General features: G+C 42.7%; 1 protein-coding gene across 1 annotated transcript; it reads left to right on the forward strand.

The window, feature by feature from the left end:
- LOC146811065 (uncharacterized) lies at nt 1-23,803 on the forward strand. Its single transcript, XM_085615032.1, has 6 exons — nt 1-228; nt 5,544-5,730; nt 13,706-13,903; nt 20,342-20,431; nt 21,873-21,983; nt 22,928-23,803. Exons 1-6 carry the CDS (start codon nt 1-3, stop codon nt 23,251-23,253), a joined length of 1,140 nt encoding a protein of 379 aa, XP_085471158.1. The 3' UTR covers nt 23,254-23,803.
- Nucleotides 23,804-24,086: the final 283 nt, after the last annotated feature.

The raw sequence follows: 24,086 nt of genomic DNA on the forward strand, positions 1-24,086 counted from the left end.
ATGAATATTAAAATAGTGAGTCAGATCCTGTCGCATAAACATCACCAGGGCACCCACACACTACTATTTGAGGATACCACGCGCCATGACCTGCTCGCTGTCATTTCCCCTGTTCTTGAAGTGACCATGTCATCTTTATACTCTCGCAGCAAAGAGTACACCCGCAACCGGAAGTGGCAGTCCAACTCGCCCCCATCATCTCCCTCTCCCACCACCAAAACTCTTAGAGTAAGACTTTTTTTCTTGTTACCTTTTGCTTATATAAAAACATTTTCTGATGCCTGACTCCTGCAGTGATGAAAGCTATTTCACTAATAAGCAGCTAGAAGGAAAGTTGATGCTCCTGAAATTTTAGAGAAGCAAAGTGTTATGGTTTCTTTGAAATGCATTTTGTGGCAGTTGTTCAAAGCAATAGCTTGCTGTTGAAAGCCTGCAGCACTTTCTTTGTTGGTATTTGAAAAATATTAATTAATAAAAAATGAAAAATCCCATGCACTCATAACCTTAGTATATAAGGAAACTGACATATCAGTAAATTTGACTTTACAGAGAATGGCACATTTATTTTCGATTCCAGCAAGCCAATTAGTCCTGAAGTGAAAGATGTAGTATTATATATGACTAACAGCAAGCAGTGCTGCCACTGAACCAACAGCACGCGGAGCTGCCAAAGAGTCAGCAGCACACAGACACAGCACTGCCATTCAGCCAGTAACACACTTTTGTTGGAAGAACCAATAAAGAATTCTGTGAAAAAAACTATTATTTCAAACACTACACAGCTCTACAAGTAAATTTGAAACTGGGAACTTCACTACACACCACATAAACTCCATAACACATGGATAAAAGACATTGTCATTTACAACGCCATTTACAACGCCAATAGCTCTAACTTAAGCAAATGCGAGACCTATTGCATTTTCAATGCTTGTTATTTCTAAGGTCACTAAACAAGAGAAGTAACTGTTTCTCACTCCAAATTACCATTGTCCAAGAAGCAAACTGTATGGAGGGGAATAAAAATGTGATCGCACCAGGGAAATCTTACGGATTTAGGGGGGTCCCTGGACCAAATGTATTTTTGGGGTCCCTGTTTGGATCAGTTTTGAATTTATGATCCAGTTTCAGCTCTTTCACACCCTCTTCACTGACAGTGCAAAGGCACACTGCCCCAAATTCTAAATGTGTTTATGTTATGTTATGTTATGTTATATCCATTTATAGCGCGCTCGGCTACTCGTAAGTGTCCCGGCGCGAAACCCAAGGGGAGAAGGAGAGTCCATCATGCAAAAAGATGTGTTTTAAGCTTCTTTTTAAACGCTACAAGATCACGAGTGAGGCGGAGATCAGATGGAAGAGCATTCCAGGCCATGCTGGATTTGACCACAAGGGAACAGCCCCCGACCCTCTGGAGCTTGAAGCGCGGCAGAGGAACGAGGAGCACAAGGTCCGCGAAGGGACATAGAAGGAAAAGAGCCTCTGGAGATAAAGGGGGCCCTGACCGTGGAGGGCACGATGGGCCAGGACCAAGAGTTTAAACTTGATCCTAGCCGCCACGGGCAGCCAGTGAAGAGAGTGCAAATGAGAAGTGACACTCTTCCTTGGCGAGATGCCCAGGAGCAATCTGGCCGCCATGTTCTGGACCACCTGTAGTTTTTCAATCAGGTACCCAGGGACCCCAGCATAGAGGGCATTGGCGTAATCTAGACGAGAGAGAATCAGTGCATAGGTGACAGTTTCAATAGCGGCCTGCGGGAGCAATGGAAAAAAATTCCTAAGAGTTTTTATAAGACCAAAACAGCAGCCAGCAGTTTTCCTGATATCTAATATTCAGGGATAATGATGTGTGTTTTCAATATTGTAACACAGCAGCAGCTCACTAATATTACTGCAAATAATCTCTGTGACACCCTCCCATTTCATATGTAAAATCCTGTTTGGATCTAAAAGGAACGTTTTTTATGGAAGTTGCATCAAACATAAGCTCAACATTTGCCTGCAAAATGTCTGTAGTACACTCTCACACATCACCCACATTAAAAATAAATCAAAGAGCGAAGACTACATGCAGAACAGAGCTGGATCTATCAGGGGGCCCCCTGAAAGGCTGGGGCCCTTGGGCAGATCCCACTTTGTCCATGCCTTAAAATGTCTCTGGATAGTACCGACACACTGGATTGTTGTAGAATGCAGGAAAAAGTGGCATGATTACAGGTACAGACCTGAGGAGAAACTTGCAAGCAATCTGAAAGCTGCAATGACAAGTGTAGGACCAGACATCCATGAGGACTTAACACCAATGGAGGAGCACACTGCAGCACACACTGGACCTGAGATGGCTGCTGACAAAGAGGGCACAGACACTGCTAATCTTGAGATGATACCTATATTTCAGGGCAAGTGTAAATGAAAGATTATGCTTCTCATTTTCTGATTAGGATTCATTTAAATACAGCTATGTCTACCTAATACCTCTCAGCATAATCAACACTCTTTGCAAAGTCAGTTTTTGAAGTATATGAAAAAGGTCTTGAATAAGAGTAGTTGCATTGTACACTTTCTTTGTCCATTTTTACATTACACAGTAAGTGAGCATTGTTGACTGCAATGCTCCCCATATTTCTAGGCGTTTTCCTAAGTGTTTAATGTAACAATAAAAGTATGGTTGCTTCCTTTCATTGTAAGCAATATGATTCTAAACCTTAATCAACAAGTTACCTTAATTCAAAAATTTCCATGGTTGCATGGATGTGAATGGTCATGGACCATCTACATCACTTTTGCTCAGGTCCACCTATTTGTAAGGAGTGGCTCATCATATGATTGGCTCATGCTCCTTGGTCGGTACTGAGGGCATATGATCATGGCTAGATCATGGCTAGATGCCCTCAACCTTTGGATTTTTTGTCTTTATTTAGTGTTTATAGTATTTTTGACCCCAGAGTCCAGAAGGATTAGGGGACACTGAATAATTTGGTTGTTAACCTCCATTCTCTGTCCCTGAGATATTGATCTTTGAAATTTCCTTTGTAGATATGATCTTACTGAACAACAACTCTCTAGACACACCAGACAGTCATCTACACACCATCTAAGCATCAGGACCTATAGTGAATAGCCAGATGTTAATACCCATGCATAGACCTTAGGAAATACCCGCTTGACCTAAGAGCACAGCAGGTCAGCTTCTGGACACACCATCACCTTCCAGGCTCCTACCAGGCCTATGGATACTCTGGACAGGCTTCAGGACAAAACTACCAGCTTGTGCTACAGACACAACAGCCGGTACTCTGGAAACACCAGACTGTCCTTTGTACACAATATCCAGGGCACCTCAGACAATCCTCTGGGAACACCACCTGGGTCTCATCTCTCAGAAGCCACACCTCTGGACATACTAGCCATTTATATAGCAATAGAAATTAATGTTGAAGTCCTATTGCTTTCTTTGCCCTGACATGGCTGCAGTATATAAAATTCCAGTTTTCATCTTCACTACTCTTATTAAATAGTTACTTGAGCATTGTGCGGGATAATAGGATAACTTAACTAACCATCTCGTGGGAAATATTTAAATCACTTGTTTCTCAATATCCTAATGCTAACTTCATTATATCTGGCGATTTTAATATACAACTTAACACTGCCAACTCAATAACAACAACAATGCACACCAAGTCCATTAACACGTTAGTTCAGAACTCCCATGAACAACTTCAAAGATTTGGATTCCGGGTGCTTAATGAATGTCCTTCAAACAACTTATTCATGGTTCAAACATTAAGGTCTTATCAACATAGTTCAGTTGTAGATCATGCTATTATTTCAGAAGGCTTGTTGACACATCATTGGATTTTTTATAGTACCAAGAATTGAAAGTGGTTATAATCCTCAAGTTTTATCTTTGGATCTACTTATTCCGTCATAAGCAGAAATCCACCAAGCTGTTTCTTCAAACAACCTACAACGCTTGTCTTGAAGGTCCAATACCCAGGACGAGATCCTTCAATATGCAGATTCACTATTAAGAGTGTATTGTTCTTTTCCTGCTGAAAAACATCTATTGTGGTTAAAAAGAATGCCATCATACATTGATTCATCTCAAAATGTGTGCCCAAACGTTCGAGGAAGGATAACCTCCTTGTGAAATCTACTACAAAATGGTACACGCCAACCGTGCATCAACAAAAGAAGGATCTGAATACAATGAAGTCATTTTGACCAAGTTTATTCCAAAGTCATGGCAAGGAAGCATTATGCAACCTATCTACAAGAAAGGCCCTGTGGACTCACCCACAAACTATCATTTAAGTGCGCTGACAGGTGTAGAGGCAAATGTTTTTTCCTCTCGTCTGTTAGAGGAGATCGAAGCTTGGGCAGATGCGGCGCAGCTCATTCTATTGAATCAGACTGGATTTAGTAAGGGCCTGTGGACCTCTCCCAATCTGCTTGCACTGCCACTCCTTACTGAGAATGCCATATCAATGAAGCACAACATTTACATCCGTTTCATTTGATTTCAAGGTGGCCCTTTGCTAAGGTTAACCACATGGGGTACCCCAGAAAAGCTTCTGGGCCTCATTATACCCCTTTACCCAAACATGTGGGTCCAGATCAAGTTGGGAGATGGAACATCTCTCGCTTTGAGAAACAAAACATCAAATAGCCTGAAACAGGGGTGCTTTCTCACCCCCTGTTTATTTAATTTTGTTATGGAAGACCTCAAACAACGTTTGGAAAAAAACAACTCCCACTCTCCTTGTCAAACATTCCATTACACTATCTGCAATATGCCAATGATACTGTTTTACTTAGTCAAATACCTATAGGTCTTCAGCATTTAATCAACTCCTTTGAAAAATATATATTAGCCAATCATCTTGAGCTTAACATAAAAAAAACTGAGATCCTGTTGATCGGAGCATCTCCAGTCAAATCACGGTCCTGGCATTCAAGAGGGAAACTAACTGAAACAGTTAAAGGCTCTAATTACCTTGCCATTTTGATTGACAATAATTTTGTCCTTCAGAAGCCATTTTGACTTACTCAAAGCTAAAGCTGCTACTAACATTTCTGCCTTTAAGACTCTTCGTGATAAATTGGCATAGCCATCTTAGGTTCGTCTTGTGAATATAAAGGTCAGTTCAATTAATTCCAGCTTTAACATAAAATTATTTTTTTTTTCGAGGGAAAGATGTAAAACTATTGGCTCTGTTCCATGTCAAGGCAGTACAATCTGTTTTTAGGTTTCCAATGACTATTGGCAAGGCTACAATTCAACTAGAGTTTGGACTTCAAAGACAGACCTTAGAGTGCCAAGCAGCATTTCTGTAATATTTGAATTCCTTGGCTTCATCAGACCCTGGCTCTCTTGCCAACATGTGCTGGTTGCCAGTCATCAACTCTGCCCATACCGGCCAATGACGGGTTCATATGACGAATTCCCTCCAAGTCTTGGGCCTATAGGATCAATGGCCTATTCATATGACCGCAGCATGCTTTAAGTTCTCTCTGAATCAATGTTTCTTTCATTCCAGTTGGACATAGAAGCTGTTGCAGCTAAAAGGCATGCTTGGTCAATCATCAACTCCTACGAAACTCTGGGCATTCAATCCTACTTGATGACACATTTCTCTCCTCGCATGCGAGATTCATCCTTGAGGCTAAGACTTGGTGTTCATCCAACTAAGGATGGGTCTCCAAAATGGGTACAAGATTGGCCTAGTAATAAAGGCAGGTGGTGTGGATTCACGGAGTAGACACTATTGCATCAGTATATATTTGACCAAGTTCATTACATTCTCGTCGAATTTTGCTGAGACCCTTATTTCTAAAAGCTGTGTTAAGAACGTGTCATCAAGACCTTATTTTATGTTTATCAGGCAATTCTATTCCACTTATCTGCTGGTTTGGCAGAGGCCAAAAAATAATTTCCTGTTTCAATCTAATTTGTTTTTTGTAAATGAGAACATTACTGTTTTTTTCCCTGATAGCTGATTGGCTGAAACAATTATTTCCCAGGCTTTTTAAGTCACTGTATTTCTGCCAGACATTGTGTGTTCTGAGCTGTTCAATAGGGAAATTGTTCAATATTTGCACTTTAGCATGTTTGAACATGTTATGTGAATGCTTTGCCCACACCTTGCTGTTACGTAAGGCTTGACTATAGTTTTAGTTGTACTCATTAAATTATGTGGCTATATGAATTGAAGAACATTGGTGCAATCTGTTAATTCACTGTTTTTAACTTTGCTGACGATTAATGTTTTTAGATTACTTGTTTGTTTATATGCGCTTTGCACTTCCGTAACTTCCATTTTATTTTATCTTCAAGATCGAAACTTTGGAAAAATGTATTTTGTAACACAACCTTGTTTAGAGTTATTGTTGCACATATGACGGAATTCATTTTATTACCAGGTTCATCAAGTCATACTGATGGAGCAAGGACTCAAAGAAAAGAGACTTGCTCGGAAGCAATCATCTCATTTAACTTCTAACCTTGTATTAACTATGTATTGTGTAAATTAATACGCATCACATTTGACATAAAAGAAAGAGAAGCTTGCCTGTGTGTCTTACTAATAAGTAACTCGAGCGAAATTCTAAAATGGCCGCTAGCGGGGGAATCTTTACTGCGCATGCGTCAACTTCATCTACGCAGTATGACGAGCTGTTGCTTGGAGGGAATTTCTTGCACCTGCGCAGACGCTATTAAAATGGCTGCTTGAAAGCTCACATGCTTGGCATCTGCTCTGCTGAAACTAAACCAAGCTGTTTTACTAATGCTAATGCAGGGAAAGCATTTATAAATAAATGGGATTAGAGTAGTGATAGGTGGTATACAGTGAAACCATTTTATTTTGAAATTAATATTTGTTTTTTTGACTCTATTAGTATGTATTTGGGCCTCTCATACAAATCCAGTCTGTAACCCACCTGATCTCCACACATACATGGTGTGAGTGAGCCGGAAGAAGTGATGTGAGTCTTGAACGCAGTCCAAGGACACAAAAGATACATACCCTGGGAACGAGCCGAAGTCCTCCGAAATGAATGGAAACACATGAAAATTATACTTTTGTGTCTAATAAGATGTGAATACGGGTGGGAATAAAGATTTATGAATGCTGCAGAGCTCGGGATACTGTCAGAGTGATGAAGAATCGAATGCAGAACCCTCTACCTAAACTCAATAAATTTAGACGAAGATCGGGGAAGAATCTCGAGGAGGAAGAGAGTGTCAGAGAGGGGTGATACGTAAGCGTCGGTGTTAGAGAGGTCCTCTATCCTGTCCTGATTCCTGTCCTGAAGCCTTTGTCACCTGATCTTTCCCGGGGGACCCTTCCCAGCTCCTTGGCCAGGGGACAGGTTTTCACACCATCCTAGGTAAATATATTTTCATGAATGTGCAGATGTGCTTTTCTCTCTATCCTCTACTTTCTGAGCAATGTCATTGCTGGGTATGATATATCTGTTTAATTGATTAATAATTGAATCTTCCTTCCTATGAGTGACGGAGACTGTACTGTACTTTGAAAATGGTTCACCTGAAATTAATTTAGATAAAGTCTTGAAATTTTCCCGAGTCTGTGGACATTTCATTCCAAAGAGAAATAATTCATGTCATTTCACCATCAACTAGTTCAACTAATGGTCCATTGACCAGAGGAAAGAACTTTTTGATCAGTGAAAAATTAGTTAGGAATGATAGGTAACTAATCTTAAAGTAAGAAACAACACAAACTTTGACTCCAGCGGTTTTACTGGCCTGTGCGTGTGTATGTGTGTTTATGGGCCCAGGTGAGTATATGGTATTGGAGTATCTGTTGCTGGTTCACCGCTGGATCAATACTACTTTAGTTGAGTTACTGAGTTATTCAAGTATTGAATAAGAAAATGATTTAACAGTATCCACTTTAGCACATTTTCACTTATGCCCGGTGAATGATTTGTCCATGACTGGAACATTGTATATATTATAAAATCAACACTTCATGGATAATGTATTTTAAGCCATATTTCAAAGATATTGTTCTTGTTTTGAATTGGGGACTGTGGGGACAGATCGAGGAGAGGTGTCAAATTAGTTGGTAGGTGATGGCCTGGGCCTTTCTAGCTTAAAACTTCATATTGTTTCTTTGTAATAACAACCAAATTAATCTGAGGCCTCCGGGCCACATGGATCCGCCACGTTACTCTCTGAAAACATAACAATAGTGAGACTCCACGTTCAAACTCGGTGGATCGGGGCTTTCTCTGTTCCAGGCCCCACAGGCCACCAGTTGCTCATATTTGTTTTTCTTTCTGCTCCCATGCCCCACCCAAACAGGTGTTCGTTGGACTAGAAAGACTGCGGTGGTCGTTAGAGGTGGGCAGTGGCATAGCGAACGATGGTTTACATTCCACCTTGGGATTACTGGGGATCCTAGCTGGCTCCTCTTAGCGCCAACCCCCTTGGCATTTAGGATGTTTTTAACTCAAGTTGAGTCAACAGGCACTCACTTGTGTCTTCTGGTTACGTAACAATGCGTGCACCATGATCGCCATCTAGTCCGGGTGGTCAGGGCTGGCTATAGAGCTGGTGGCGCCCAGTGCGACAATGTTTGTTGGCGCCCCCCAATGACCACCTCCACCACGGATTCCATGACTACGACCCTTTACCAGTACTCAAGTCTCCATAACCACTCTCTCTCAGATACATATATAGCACAATCTCTCAGATACATATATAGCGCCACTCATACCAGTGTAGGGTGTCAGAGCATTTTGCATCACACACACATTACACAAAGACAATCAATCATACGTGTGTAACTCAGCGTATAGGAAATGTTACAAATAGAGGACTACATGGTGTAGGAGTCACATGTCATCCATACTGGTAGGCAGAATAGTTTAATAGTGCCTGGTCTGGAACACCATAGTCGGGGGTTCTCTTTAATAATGAGAATAGATTTCTGGCTAAATTAATCCTTTTTGCAACATTAATCTTTGCTCAAATCTATACTTTGCAGGGTGCATGCAGTTCTTTGATAAAAGTTAATAGTTCAGTACAATTAAAAAGTGCATAGAATGTAAATAGGTAAATGGGTGACTGCTTTTGTTTCTTGCAATTTATAAATTCAAATCCTATTTGAGGAATTTAACCTATAAATTGCAAGTAACAAAATTATGTCTCTTTTAAAACGAGTAACCCACTGACCTATTTACAATCTATTCACTTTGTAATCTGCTCGGTACTTGTTTTCTGCAACAGGCATATTAACCCTTTGCACTACTTTATAGTGGGTCAAAACCCCAATTAAACAAAACTCTGATCCCTCTTCAGGAAGAACAATAATTCCAGGATTTATCCTGATATATTTTTTGCAGGAGGAAACTGGCGGGGTAGCAGCAGGTGCTTTAAAATAACAATAAACTTGAAAACACGGCGCCCCCTGGAAGCCAGCACCCGGTGCGGTGGCACCAGTCGCACCGACCTAGAGCCGGCCCTGCGAGTGGTAGCAGTATGAAAAGCCCAAGGCGCATTGCCTGCCTTGCTGAGTACTCACTGAGCAGTGTGGCGCCCAGCACCAAACAGAGGCTCAAGCACTTAGCACCTGAGAGAGCAGCTGCAGTAAAGGACTGATGCCGACAGTCATGGCAGGCTTACCAAGGCAGGCTGAGAAGGACAATAACTGGCCACTGTGTGGCACACCACAGAGATGAGTCCAAAAGTCTCATGAACACTGGGCAGTGGTTGAATTGCACAAAAAAGAATGGGAACTGTAATTCTGAGTGCAAAGGATGCTGAGACAGCCAGGGGCCGCTCCTCTGCATTGGCGGGGGAGCGTCGCTCGACTAGCTCAGACCCAGCAAGTGAAAAATAAAACGAGATTTTACCATCGTCTAATTTTTCATTCGCCGGCTCTGAGCCAGCTTGTGCAGGGAGCGGTGGGGTGGAGCATGGGAGGGGGAGAGGGAGTGCTATTTGCACTTCTAAGTGCACATGTGTGTTTGGCCAGCCGTCTCAGGCTTGCCAAACACACATGCGCACTTTGGTTTCTCCAACCCGGCTGCATTGAGCAGCCGGGCTGGAGAAACCCTGCAGACTCCCTGAGCGGAGCGTCTTCTCGACCCACTCAGACCAATCCTTGCGCAGCTCCCAAGCATGAGAGCAGTGCGGGGGATTGGATGGGAGTCTGTGTAGCAGTCCCAGTGCCTGCTGGGACATGGAAGTTCACCGAGGCGCAACGCTACGCTGGATGCGGCTGGCATGTTAAGGTAAGTGGGTTTTTCCTTTTTTAATTATTAAAACCCACGCATCCCCCCTCTTGCGCTCCCACCCGTCTCACAATCTCTTAATTGTGTCAGCCACCACTGGGGACAAAGAGTGTAGGGGCGACGGGTGGGTCAAAGATGTGGCAAAATAGAAAAAAATTATCTGTAACTGTTTTGTCCGTCTTTCACCTTGAAGTAACTATGTATAAATGGAAGTGTAAGACTTACCTTGGTTAAGAGCTCTGGAATTGAGGCTGAAGGGATAGAAAGTTTTGCACAGTGCCTTTATAGGGGTGAGGTCATAAAGATGTTCAAACTACATGCTCATTCAGTCTTTGTCCTCTCTGCAGAGAATACAGAGCAGGGGTCAAATATGTGCCTATTTCAAACAAAATATTTTATGAAAGTGGGTGAAAGAGGCATGCAGCTGTTGAAATAATGACAATGCCAAATAAACAAAAATGGTGTGTATATAGGTGAGGAGATAGAAAGTGGATGGGCGTGTGAAGAAGGAGGCAATAATAGAAAGTGCATGCAGAAGGACAGAGTGAAAAGGGGAAGGAGATGGTGTGTGAGATATGCAGACTAGATTTCAGACAGATGTCATGCGAAAAACGGCATAAGTGGCAATGAGTGAGAAACTGTAGGGGAAAGTTATGTAAAGGAGACAACGTGAGTTATTGAGACATTCTGAAGATCAGTAGTGCTCCTTAAAGAGATCATAGTAACTCACCAGGCCGGTGCCTAAATACTGGTCATTGATTTGAATTTCAAGCGAGTAACTAGCACTTGAACTGTACACGTTAGGTTGCCACCTTTCAACAAAAAAAAATTACTGGCAGTTTGTTCATGTTTTAAGAGTTTGCAAAGGCCCAGATATAGTACTACATACATTTTATGTAAATAGTCTGTATTGATTTGTAAAATGAGCTTTTGTTTCTGTTTACTTTTATTATCGGTCAGGGATCATTAACGCAGGCCTAAAACATCTAAAGGAATTTCTTTTTGTGTTTGCTGGTTGAAATATGTAAGTACTGATAATGGGAGAAAATACCGTCTTTTAGTGGTTTTTCTAATGTTTGTCATGCCTGTAGGAATCACTAGTCACGCATCTGGAGTAGAGTGTCACTCCCATGCTCACTGACACAGAAGATCTCTTTTGCCTGGACCATCTGCAACGCTGGAGTTAGTGGAGTTTACTGGGGACGCGAGATGATTTCCCTTTTTCGGCTCCATCTGCACCCCACAGCTTCTGCTCCTGCGTTATCCCCTCTGTCCCTTTGTCTCTGTGCCCACATCTTGTCCACTGATTCTACTAGGTGCTCGAAGCTCTGAGCTATCAGCGCTGCAGGATGGCCTTAAGGCACTAGGCTCAGTGGTTTCGTGCCCCCAGGTCAGCTATTACAGCTGTCACCATTCCAGCCATTTGCCTGATTGTTCTGTTTTATGAATTTATTCTGAGTACATTTCTCATATTCCATCCTGCAGCAATGAATTTATTCTGAGTACAATCGATTTATTTCTTTTTAGGTCTCGCTGAGTCAGCGCACATGCGCTGCTCGGAGAGACATTTAGTTGGTGAGTTTTCAAAGTGCTGCTGGCTGGCCTAGCGCTTGGGTTCACGCGAGCAGCCGGCAGCTTTGCAATATGTACGGCCGCGATCCTTTAACTTTCGCGCGCGCAGCCTACTTTCACTTTTCCCATCGCGAGCGCACCTCTCGCGTCCACTTTTTGCTCACGCTTCTTGTTTTGTTTATACTTCTCTAACTTTTCGCAAGGCTTGAAAAACATTTATCTTTATAGAAGACTTTCATACCTGTTGTTCCCTGTTTCTCCTTTCTAATAACAAAAACTGTTTTTCCTAAATGTGTTTTTTCGTTTTCGAGAAGGCTTGTTATAGCTGGTTTGAACACAATTAGCTTATAATTTACAACGAGGAAGAGTTTGGATTTGAATTTAACTATTGTATGTTCACAGCTAATTAAAATCATCGCAAATCATCATAGTGAAATCAATAGAATATAAAAAGAGCACGTGATTAAAACCTGTGTTATAGATCAAAATGTTTGACCCCAGACGCATTATAATATATGAAATAAATAAACACCCATTAAAATTTGATACAACATTTCAATCCAGTTTTACAATACGAGCCAGCATAGTAAGAATACATAGCTGAGAAGTGGTTACTGTTCAGCAAATACCGAACAATCACTAAAAGTACCAGTACTGCATAAAATATACCCATCATGTATCATGACATAAACGGAGTCATAACAATATGCAGAAAGTGTACTCCAAAAACTCCCCTTTTGAACATTCCTCCATTGCAACTTTGCAAGTTCTAATGTTCAGCTGTCTAAAAATTGTGACCAGCCAGTAACATGTTGGTGCAATCAGTGTGGTGCATATGCAGATAATATGCTGGACAGTTTCCAGTGCTGCACCACAGCTCCTACATAGAGTTTTGTGAGCACCTGTCAGCCGTCCGAATTTGTATGCCTGGAGTGGGATCAACCCCAAATTCAAGTGGAGGAATAGGGTTTTCGTAGTTAACTCAAATGTACAAGATAAGTAAGATGGCAGCCATAGCGGATGATACAGGCCAACCAATGCTATAACGGGCTCTAGCGCGAATTGCCTCTAAGTCATCATGGGTAGACAACAGCCTTGCCTGCTTTCAAAAACATTCTTGCTATTTCGGAGGAAAGGCAGTTGCATCACGGCCTTGACTGCAAGCCCTTTGATTGAATCCATGTATAATTTCTGTAGACCTGATTCTTTGCCCTGAATATTACTCCATAAAAGCTGCTTAGATGAGCGCTTCTCATTTTTGCACAGAGGGAAAGGAAGTGTGCATAACTAATATAATCCCGCCGTGTCAGGTTGAACTCAAGACGAATATGTGCTTATGCCGTGCACTGTGGTAAATGGAACAAGCATTGGCATAGCCAATAGGTCTCGCCTTTGGGACCTTATAAGTGTTTAGCCATGCAACAGTTGGTGTTGTTGCGCCAAGGATATTGTGCTGCATAACTAAATACTTATAAGGTCCCAAAAGCGAGACCTATTGGCTATGCCAATGCTTGTTTTATAAGTGATCCTTTGAAGGGAATGAGGTGATCAACTATGCAGCACCAAAACGCAAAACTTAATTTGGGCCAAAACTTCGGTATGTCCTTTGAGGATACACAGGTCTATTAAATAATTACACATAAAAACAGGAAAATTAGATAAAATCGGTCCAGTTTAGTTGTAGCAGTTGCCTACATTTTCATGTTTTTTATGAAATACAAGTTGCCATGTCCAATTCACTCATGGAGCCTGTGGCAGACGGTTCTATCAGGGGCCAGCAGAGGGCGCTACTCGCCTGCCGATGAAATTCACTGAGCCACATTCTATGATGAAAGGGAGAAGTGTTCCTCTTCCGGGTCAGCGGCGGGAGAGACAGCACCAGAAGAAGATTCTGACATCACTTCCTGTCTCTCCTCGTGTTTTTCCCGCTGCGGTGGAGGGAGGACCCCGTGCAGTGTGCAGTTATCTTCATCTTCGGGCCCAAATCTGCATCCGACCCACCGCATCTCCAGGAGGAGAAGGCGAGAGCCTGGAAATATCTGCGCAGGTTCCTGCTCAGGTAAGAACTTGTCAGGACCGTCTGCTGTGTTTGTAGAAATAGGCTCAATAATCTTGAAGGCAATCTCTGCCAGGAGCAGGGCTGAGTTGGACTTTCTTTTCGGGGGGCCTCAAGGGGGCTATCCTCGCGGCCCTGGGGGTGTTTGTGGTCATCATTTGTATTAAAGAGGGGAGCTATGCACTGCCGTGCATCTTGCTGCACTGTGAGGAATCTGTGCACGCCCCACTGCATCTTACTGCACTGTGAGGAATCTGTGCGCACTGCATCTTACTATACTATGAGGAGCCTGTGCTCTGCACTGTGAGAAATATTTGCGCACTGCACTACATATTACTGCACTATGAGATGTCTGTGCACTGCACTTCATCTTACTGCACTATGAGAAATCTGTGCATGCTGCACTGCTTTTACTGCAACATGAGGAATCTGTACACACTGCACTGTTTTCTTACTACACTAAGATGAGCGTTTATAGCCTCTAGGAAGTTTACACTACCCTTGTTGTTTCAAAAAGAGAAACTCTGTGCACACTGCTTGAACGTTTACTTACACTTTGAGGAACTCTGTCCATTTTCCCCTATTTTTTCCTATACTATGCTGAGTGTTTACAGAAGAGCTAATTGGTGCACGCTGCACTGCTCTTTCCTAAACCACAAGGGGCGGTTACGGAAGAGGAATGTTCGCATTTCACCATTTTTCTTAACCTGCACTAAAGGGGTGTGTGCAGCTACAGGAGAGAGTCCGTTTTACAACTGAATAAAGGATGGTTATAAAAGAGTAAATCTGTGCATTCTGCACTGCTGTTTACTGACACTATGAGGTGCCTTTACAGAAAAAATCTGTAACCACTACACTACTTTTTCCTATACTACGAGGGGCAGTAACAGGAGGAAATTATGTACATATAATTGCTCTTTATTACTCTATGAGGGACATTTACAGAGGAAAACTGCGCACTGCGCTGTGAGAAGTGTTTACTAAAGAGTAAATCTGCACAAACTGCTCTGCTTTTTACTACACTAAGAGGAGTGTTAAAAGTGATTTACACCTGTGCACACCACACTGCTCTTTACTGCATTATAAATTGTATTTACGGATCTGTAAGGCACACTGATTATTACTCACACAAAGAGGGTATTTAGAGTGGAGGCGAGCTGTGCACTTTACAGTGCTTTGTGCTCACACTAGGAGGGCATTTACTGTAGGAACTAAACCATGTCCAGGCATTCACACTTTATAAAACAGCGATCAGAAAGTTCTGTGATAGGTGAAAACTCTCGTCCCTCATGAGATTTCATCCTTTTTGCTGGTGGTTTACGACAAAGCTGTAGGTTTCTGCATGTGCACCGTAGCAGCAATCCAGCTGTTCCTCTTCATGTGTGAATGCATTTCCTTGCTGTTGTTTGTTTGGTCCAAAGTAGTGAACTAAAGCTTTAACTTCATGTGCAGTTGTGTAAGTACTTGACAAGGTGCGGACTTTTACTTCAAGATTTTGGATGTTCACAGATATTCCTACACAGTGACAATCTCAGCCTGTTTAATAAGAAAAAGATGAAGTATGATCTGTCCGTCCAAGCATCCTTGTATGTATCCCTGAGTAAAGGGATTTTGTTTCTTTGTCTGCTGCTAAACACCACAAACTTTCTGTGGTGATGTCATGTACTCAGATGACTGTCAGAACCTCCATATGTCATTTGGAGTGTTGGTAGACTTCTGATTTCTAATGTTCTGTTACTGTCAGTTACCACCTGTGCCTTGGTCATACCAGGGACGGCTCTCTGTACCAATAAACCTTTGGCATCTACCTTACTTTATGTTCCCTATCATCATTTCATTGGCGACAGAAGATGGGATTTGGAGCTACAATCTACTTTCATACTACAAGATGCGAGTCCACTGCAACTCTACATTAATATGAATTCCTTTTGCCCAGGTACCACATCCTGTCACTGTTTCCACTGGACTTTTCTTCCACTAACCAACAGTGAGTACATTTTTTTTTATTAATGATCAAGGCGTTTGGAATCGTCCATATACAGAGAGCCGTGCCCTTCTCAAGTTCAAATCCAAATTTGAATAGTACTTTATTGACTTTCTCGTTATTTCCCCTAATATCTGTGCTCGCACCGCACTGGGAGGAAATGCAAAGTTTAAAGTTAATTTTGGAAAAATCATACGGAGCCCAACCGTGAGACGCTCTCGCGCTCTGCTTCCCTCGAGCCACCTCCGCGCTCTGTTTCGCTCATGCTATCTCCCAGCGCGCGATTGAGCACTCACCTAAGCTTGTGTAACTGCCATTGTTCTCCTCCTGCATTGACTTCAAGATTTGTGACGCACAGCGTCAACACGGAAGGAATTCACGTTTTAACCCTGTGGAGCGCAACGTACAGCATCGAAGACGCAAAAATTATTTACTTTGCTACGCGCTGACGCGCACAGCATTTGCGTGTCAAATTCACCTCCCTGGCGTAATTTCTTTTGTATCGCGCTGACGCGCACAGCCATTGCAGTTTGCTGATATGCTCAGCTTTAGCATAAAGTTCGTATATGATTATAGCACTCGTTGCATCTTCGCTGATACACACAGCTTCTACTTATGTGTATCATTCAACACTCCCTTTGGCACAGACAGTATCTTTTTCCTACTCATTTTAAATAACGCATTACTGCCATCTTGTGGAATAATTCATTGATGCATCAGAAAATCAGATTTAAAAAAAAACACACTCTTGAGCAAATTTCCAGCACATCTGTCTCATTTATAACTTTATTCACTTCTACATTTTAAATCTTCATTACAATTTTTTTTTTCTTTCTTTTCTTCTCTTTTTCTTCCTTTTTCTTTTCTCTTCTTCAATTACTTTTCTTCCATATTTTTACTCACTTTCACCAACATGCAGAGTGTCACACCTCCTGCACCCTTTTTACAGGAACCTGGAGAACCTCCACTTGAATGGAAGTTATGGGTCAGATCTTTCAAAGCATATCTTGGTGCTCTTGATGGACAGAGATACAGGCCTGAAAGAAAGAAAAACTTGATGTACTACCATTTGGGAGTCGAGGGTCAAAATGTCTTTGATCATCTACCTGACTTTGAGCCACCCGAAGGTCAAGACCCTGACGAGTTTGAGATAGCAGTAATGCAATTGGATAGGTACTTTGCTAAAAACAAAAAACATTGTTGTACATAGATTCAACTTTTTCACTAGAGCACAAAAACCCAATGAAAGCATAAACACCGTCATTACTGCGTTAAAAGTCCTTGCTGCAAAATGTGAATTTGATAATTTTACATCTCAACTTGTAAGGGATCAACTGGTTGCACGCTGTTACTGTAAAAAAGTACAACATAAATTACTCACTTGCAAAGATCCAACTCTCGATGAAGCAGTAGATATCGCGAAGAGCATTGAAAGATCTATGGATGATGCAAAGCAACTTGAGTCTGCTTTATCAAATTCCACTATTTCTGGTGCTGTCCACTCTAAACCTTCCTTTTCTTTTTCTTCTCTTCCAAATATCCCAAGAAGATCCACTATATTCAGGGGTGGAAGAAACTTTACACCTAACAGACGATTCAACTATAAAATAAGTTGCTATAGATGTGGATCGTCCACGCATGTATCTTCCTTCAAAAATTGTCCTGCAATTAATCAACAATGCAGTAAATGTGGCAAAATAGGTCATTTTGCAAATGTTTGTATGGGAGGTAAAAGGGGCAATGTAAGATGTGTACTCAATGATTCTGATGATCAACTCAGCGAAGATGTTACTAATCAAGAATATCTTGTAGTGGTTAAGAATTGTTCAGACAACTGTGTTACACAACATATTCCAGATCCAGAAGTTGAAGTTTTCATTGATAATGATCATATTCAACTTCTTGTTGACACCTCCTACTCCCTATCGTGAGAAACTTATTCTAGCCGCGCATTCTGGTCATCTTGGGGCAACCATCACTAAAAGGAAAGTTAGAAATGATTTCTGGTGGCCAAGAATTGACATTCAAATAGTATGGTTAAGAATTGTTCACGTTGGAACACTAGCGACAAAGTGTTAGTACTTGAAGGTACTATTGAATCTCCTGTTCTTCCTCCCAGTAGAGCATGGCAAAAAATTGGTACGGATTTTCTAGGACCATTTCATGTTCTCCCTTCCAGTTCAAGATACTTTTTAGTTCTAATTGACCATCTATCTAGATGGGTTGAAGTTGAACCTATTTCTGTTCCAAATTCAAAAAGTGTCATTAATTGTTTGAACACCATTTTTACAAGAGAAGGCTATCCAGAAGAAATTCTCACCGATAATGGTGTGCAATTTGTGTCGCATGAAATGACTTCGTTTTTGGGTTCCTGTGGCATAAAACACACCAGAACTCCACTCTACCATCCGCAGAGTAATGGCAAAACAGAGGTTTAACGGAGTCGTGGTGGAGTGCGTACAAGCAGCTTTTAGATCTAGATCTTGTGTTTTTCAAGCTGTTAAAGATCTTGTTTGGTCATATCGCACTTCACCTCACGTTGCAACCAACCTTTCCCCTTTTGAACTTATGAGTAGGGGTGGGCGGAATTTGCGGAATTAACCTCCGCAAATTATCGCGAGATTGCAGAAAATCTCCGCAAACACGCCGGAAATATCGCGAAGATGCGGAAGTTTTTTGCCGCCTGTTCGCGGTATTTTTTGCGTGTTCGCGGGTCGCCAACTTACCCATGCGGTCGCTCATGGGCGCGGCCATCTTGTTTTCACTTGTCCCGCCCTCTGGCGTTGTTTACTTCCTGTTCCGGGTCGCGCAATGCATGTTCGCGGTCGATATTTCCTGTTCGCGATCGCTTTTACTTGATCGCGTTGCTTTTTGCTTGCTCAGGGAGAAAATATCGCGCGAACTTGCGCACGTGGTCGCAACGGGCGCGGCCATCTTGTTTTCCACTCTATTGCATGGTTCTGGGGCCTGATTTTCAATCCTCCCTAAATCTTTTCAATCCTTTGTTTATAGCCACTTTTTTCGGATCTTTATTACTTATTATTTCTCTAACTATTTTCCTGCCTCTATATTTTTGGTTTTTGTGTACCTTTTTTTTTGTTTTTTAGCTACTTTTTCTCTTTGTATTGCCTGCTATTTATTTCCTTTACTCCTTTATTTATTTTACCTTTTCTTTCCCGCCCCGTCCCCAGAACCATGTCCAAGGGCAGGGCTGTTCGCCGGCGCAGCCAGAGCCGCGACCGCCTTCCTTGCGGAAGGCGGCGCCCACAAGGGGTGCATGCACGGGCCTTATTTGGGGAGGCGGAGTTGGCTGCACTAATTTTCTTTGTGCAGCGCCACCTCCCCTCAACCCTGGCAGCAGGTGGCAGGCCTGGGTCCGGGTACGGCCTCCGGGAGCGTCGGCAGCGGTGGGGGAAGGTGCGCCGGGCAGTGTCTCGCATCTCTGGGGTCCGGCGCACCCAGGCACAGCTGACGCACCGGTGGTCCGACATCCTGGACCGTGAGCAGGACCTGCTGGACCTGCTAGGAGTGGAGGTCCCGGGGCTTGGTGAGTACCTATTTAATTATTACAACTTTGTGTCTGTTCTTCTGCTCTATGTTATATATTGCGAATATCTTTTTTTCCTTCCAACCAGATAGAATGTTGCTGCTTGCAATACATTCCAGGTTAATAATGTTTAAAAGTCTTCTGTGATTATGACACAGGTGCTCTTCTGCGCTACTACTAATCTTACTTGTTTGCAGCTTTGCGTTTGCGCTTGCTTAGCGTGATTCTTTACGAGTTTATTTTAGAGAAATTAAGTTACGTAATGCTACAGTGACTCATGTCCACTCCTTACTTTGTCCTGTCACTAATAGATAGGGGCGGATTGATACATAGGTTTAGGTACTTTGTATGAGCTTCTAATTGGTTAGTGGTATGCGTGATGCCCCCTCACTCAGTTACGTGACGTGCTGCTAGTACGCCAGTCTTTAGAACCTTTCTAGTTTGTTCAATGAGTGGAGGTAGGCTTTGCAGTTACTTAGCAGTAGCAGATGAGCATCAATCAAACCAAAATTGTGTATATACAAAAAATGTAGTCATGTTAATGTGTCCTCCATGATTGGATCATACACATTGTTGAGGAATACAGTCGAAATGCATACTTAATGTACAATTGGCATGCCTGGAATAGGTGGGCTAGGTTGGGTGGTAGGTTGTACTAATACTTAGGCTTACTTGTAACTTAGTTTTCTGGAATCAGAATGGAAGAATGGATTACTGTTGATAAATAGTAACTTAAGTAGTCGAACTGCGAATCCCCCGATATTACATGTTGACCAGATGAGATCGGTCAATGTAGTTATTGCAATTGTTTACATAAGTGTTTTTTGACCGTTGTTGAAAAAAATTGTATTTGCTTAAGTTGACACCATCCATCAATGTTTGTCTTTCTTATATCTTTCCTGTTCATCAGCACCCAGGGGCAGACGGGCAGGGACTGGGCAGTCGGCGGGACAGGAACACCACGAGGAGGACACCGCTGAGGGCTCCTCTGCTGGCCCCAGTAAGTCTTCTTGTTTTTAATAATATTTCTTATTCCATAACTTTTACTGCCCCATTTCTCCCGAACTATAGTGTGTTTCCAAATGCTATTTTTTACCACCAATTATCCTTCGATCTGTACGGTTTCAAAAAGCTTATCCCTGCCTCCGCTATGATGACTGAGTACTACTACATACTATCAGTCTGTCTGTCTGTACTGTAGTAGCTAGTCTTGCCCAGTGCCACTCTTTGTGAAAGGTTGTAATATAAAACTCATATTCACCAGTAGCTCATACAATCCGTTGGGTCGTTGTCTTGTACTACTTTTTACTCTTGTTGATGTTTAGGCTTTGAAAATTCACAGCAACAGCCCTACCAGATTTCTTAATATTTTGATATGATACCCTATAGGACATACAACTGTTGTAGGGATCTTGCACATACATTTGCACCAGAAAATAGGATGTTGGTGATGGTAGGTTGGACCTTCCTTGCACACCTCAATCAGAAATTCCGCACCCACCACAATTCCACTGCTTGACTATAGTACTGTCTTGTCATACCTATTAGGTCTCGGAACCCTCCCCCCAAGACAACCAACAAGTAGACAACCCAGAACATTAACACACCCAACCTCTGTCGTGGAAGCAATTCACATGCACACCCTTACTTTAATTTGCTCAATCGTGTAAGTTAGTCCACTCCACACCAAATACCACAAAGTCTATGTAAGTTTAAAATTTTTATTTCAATTTGAGAAGGTCTGTACACTGTTATCTTAGCAGCACCAACCGGCAAATCAATAACATTAAAACAAAATACATTGTTACACTAATACAGTTGGGAATTAAATCATGATAACTGAAGTGGTGGAAGGCAGCACCACCATCCCATAGCAATTTAGTTTATATACATTTATAAATGAAGATGTGAGTGAAGGGACCCCTCACCTCAGAAGAACCTAGTACTGGTAGTTGGTGCATCGTTCAGAAGCTCTGGTTCGTAGAAGCGAATCTTGCGTCTGTAATGCGAAAAAAGGAAATGGTGTGCGTTAGTATATTGCAACTTGCAAGCATTTCTCAGCCGTGCCAAAAAGTGTAGCATCTATGGATAAGCAATATGGACTAACAGTAACAGTAGTACACCAGTTCTTCCTAAAAAAGTGGCTTGGTAATGTTTGTTGACCGCCTGTACGCAGCGCGTAGACTAGACAGTAGCAGTGTGAGGCAGGTCATGTGGGCTCAAAGGTGTCTTAAGAAGCTGCAAGGTAAAGGTAACGTCACATGTGCATGGCTAGGGCTAATCAAGCAAATGCTACAATGATCATATAACTTAGTGTCTACTCTACTACTACCTGATTTGTACTAGTGATTTATGTTAGTATTAACTCATTTTTCAACCTTGCTACTGATCAATAGGGGGGAGGTGTATATGTTGCCTAATAAATGTGTAATGTTTTCTAGGCGCACTACCGACCACCATTGCTGGGGCCAGCGAAGGCGACGCAGAGGGCGAGGATGCGGCAGTTGCAGATAGCAACGGAGGGGGAGTGGCAGCACCAGTGGCAGGCGGTGGTAAGTTAGATTCATAATCTTTAACTATTGTTGAACTTGACAGCACACTCACTGCAAAGGTGTACTGTATGTATATGTATACTGTAAAGTTGTGAATTAGGGCCCCATTAGGATGGTGGGCGTATTGCCCCCGCCGGGCTGGCTGGAATTCACTGCCGTCACAGCAGGGGCAAACCTCCCGCCATCCCTGTAGAAAATATTCAGACATGTCTAGGCGGAAAAGGGTTCAATATGGCGGTGGTGTCTCTCTCACCACACCGGCAGCCATATAATCTGCATTTTGGAATGCCTTTGCGTGGCGGCATTACCGTCCGCCACGGAAAGGCATGCACACATTGCAGAGTATGCTTGGGGGCCCCCATGGAGGGTACCTACCGATGCTATGGTACCCCCCGACTTTCAAAGCAAAACGTGACAGGCTCCGTGCGAGGCCCGTCATGTTGTGCTTGGAAAAGCAGCACAACATTTTAGCATTGCTTTCAGCGTCACTGTGCCGGGCGCATCATCCTAATTAATTGTCCCCACGGGACCCCCACCCTTTTTAGCAGTCGGATGGCGGGCGGACAAAGTCCGCCCGCTATCCGATGTCGTAAGTAAGTATGAGTTCTTGGGGACGTTTGAAGAGTGAACTAGAAGACTAGAATTCCCTTTAATTGGTATAGGACTAGGAGCCAGAGTATTGAGTAACCAATGGCCTCATCTATCTGATTTCAACTCCGCTTTGAAAGTTATGGAGAAGAGCACCTGGTGCACTGTTCAACTAAAAAGTGTAAGACAGGTGGAAGGAAGAAGGACGGGCGACATTTAAAATGTTATGTACTACTGTGCTTTATTTTATAGTGCTACTCTACCATGCCACTATGTGTATAAATAATTACCTTGTCCTACTGTTTTATTAAGACTATATTTTACAATTGTCTTGTTTTTTTCTTTTTGATACACAGCTACTCCGAAAATCAACCGGAAGGAGTTGGCCGCCAAGGCACGGCGCCGGAAGCTGGAGGCAATCCAGCAGGAATACCGGCGGCTGGTGGTCCTAGCCGAGGAGGAGGAGGAGAGTGCAGCAGCAATTGAAGCCTCCTCCAGTGCCCCGGGCCCCAGCCACCGCCCTCCAGCGGTACGGCGCCACCGTCTGGCGGCTGCCCGCCGCCACCGTGCCATCTCCGGTGCCCCCCCCCACTGTGGTTGCAACTGCCGCGGCCTTAGACGCCGCGTCGCCCATTTAGAGGACCAGATTCGTGTCCTCCTCCAGTCCCGCCCCACCAGTTAGTCCCTGTCACTGCCCCTTTTTTAATTCCTGTTTGTTTCCTCACTCGTTTGGGCGTTCTCTATTTCTATGGACAGTCGTTGGGGTTAGGGAGGGGGGTGGGTCAGCTTTTGTGGGTTTAGTTTATTTGTTAGGGTCAATTAAATATATTTTTCTATGTTACATGCAATGTTGTTAATGTTTTGTAGGTGGGGTAACTGTTTTACATCACACTGTTTCTTTGCTGGTGCATGGCCGCCCATAGCGTGTGTTTGATTTCAATAATTTGCTGACTGTATAAGACACAAACAGATAGATGCGACACACCTCACTCATTGACTGGTCCTACTATGCATTCTTTGGAGTGGTGTTTGAAACTGACATCATTGACAACATGTCCATTATTGATTCTGCCTCCCCCAAACTTCTCTCTTACCGGTGCTTGATGTTTATGTCCAACTGTGGCACAGCACTGGCTGCATGGTGAAGATGGTTTCCTTTTTCATACATGCCATGATTGGGGTGGTGGTGGTAGTATAGTAGTAGTATACACTGGCAGGGTAGCAGCATTTCCAAAAAAAGAAAAGGAGATAGTCAATCGCCTTTGAGAGACTGTTAGAGGAGTAGTTGAATGAAGTACATCACAGAATTTACCGAGCAACAATTATATGCTCAAATATTTGACAAAAAAAATGAATGCTGGATATTATGAGGATAGCCTACTAGACAGAGTTACAAACTATAGTTTTGTCGACTTGGCTATGCCTACAGTCTAACAGTTAGTGCATGATATGAGGAATGACAACAAACAAATCAAATCAATGCCGGCAATTCATGCTGAGGTATATGTTCCTTTG

Source organism: Triturus cristatus, chromosome 7 (genome assembly GCF_964204655.1).
Source record: "Triturus cristatus chromosome 7, aTriCri1.1, whole genome shotgun sequence".
Taxonomy (NCBI): Eukaryota; Metazoa; Chordata; class Amphibia; order Caudata; family Salamandridae; genus Triturus; species Triturus cristatus.

Bases quoted from the DNA above. Each gene is read 5' to 3' on its own strand.
- LOC146811065 (XM_085615032.1), top strand. From the start codon at position 1: ATGAATATTAAAATAGTGAGTCAGATCCTGTCGCATAAACATCACCAG. The intron at 13,904-20,341 runs GTAAGAACTTGT...CCTGTTCATCAG, and splicing joins CTGCGCAGGTTCCTGCTCAG to CACCCAGGGGCAGACGGGCA. The intron at 20,432-21,872 runs GTAAGTCTTCTT...AATGTTTTCTAG, and splicing joins GGGCTCCTCTGCTGGCCCCA to GCGCACTACCGACCACCATT.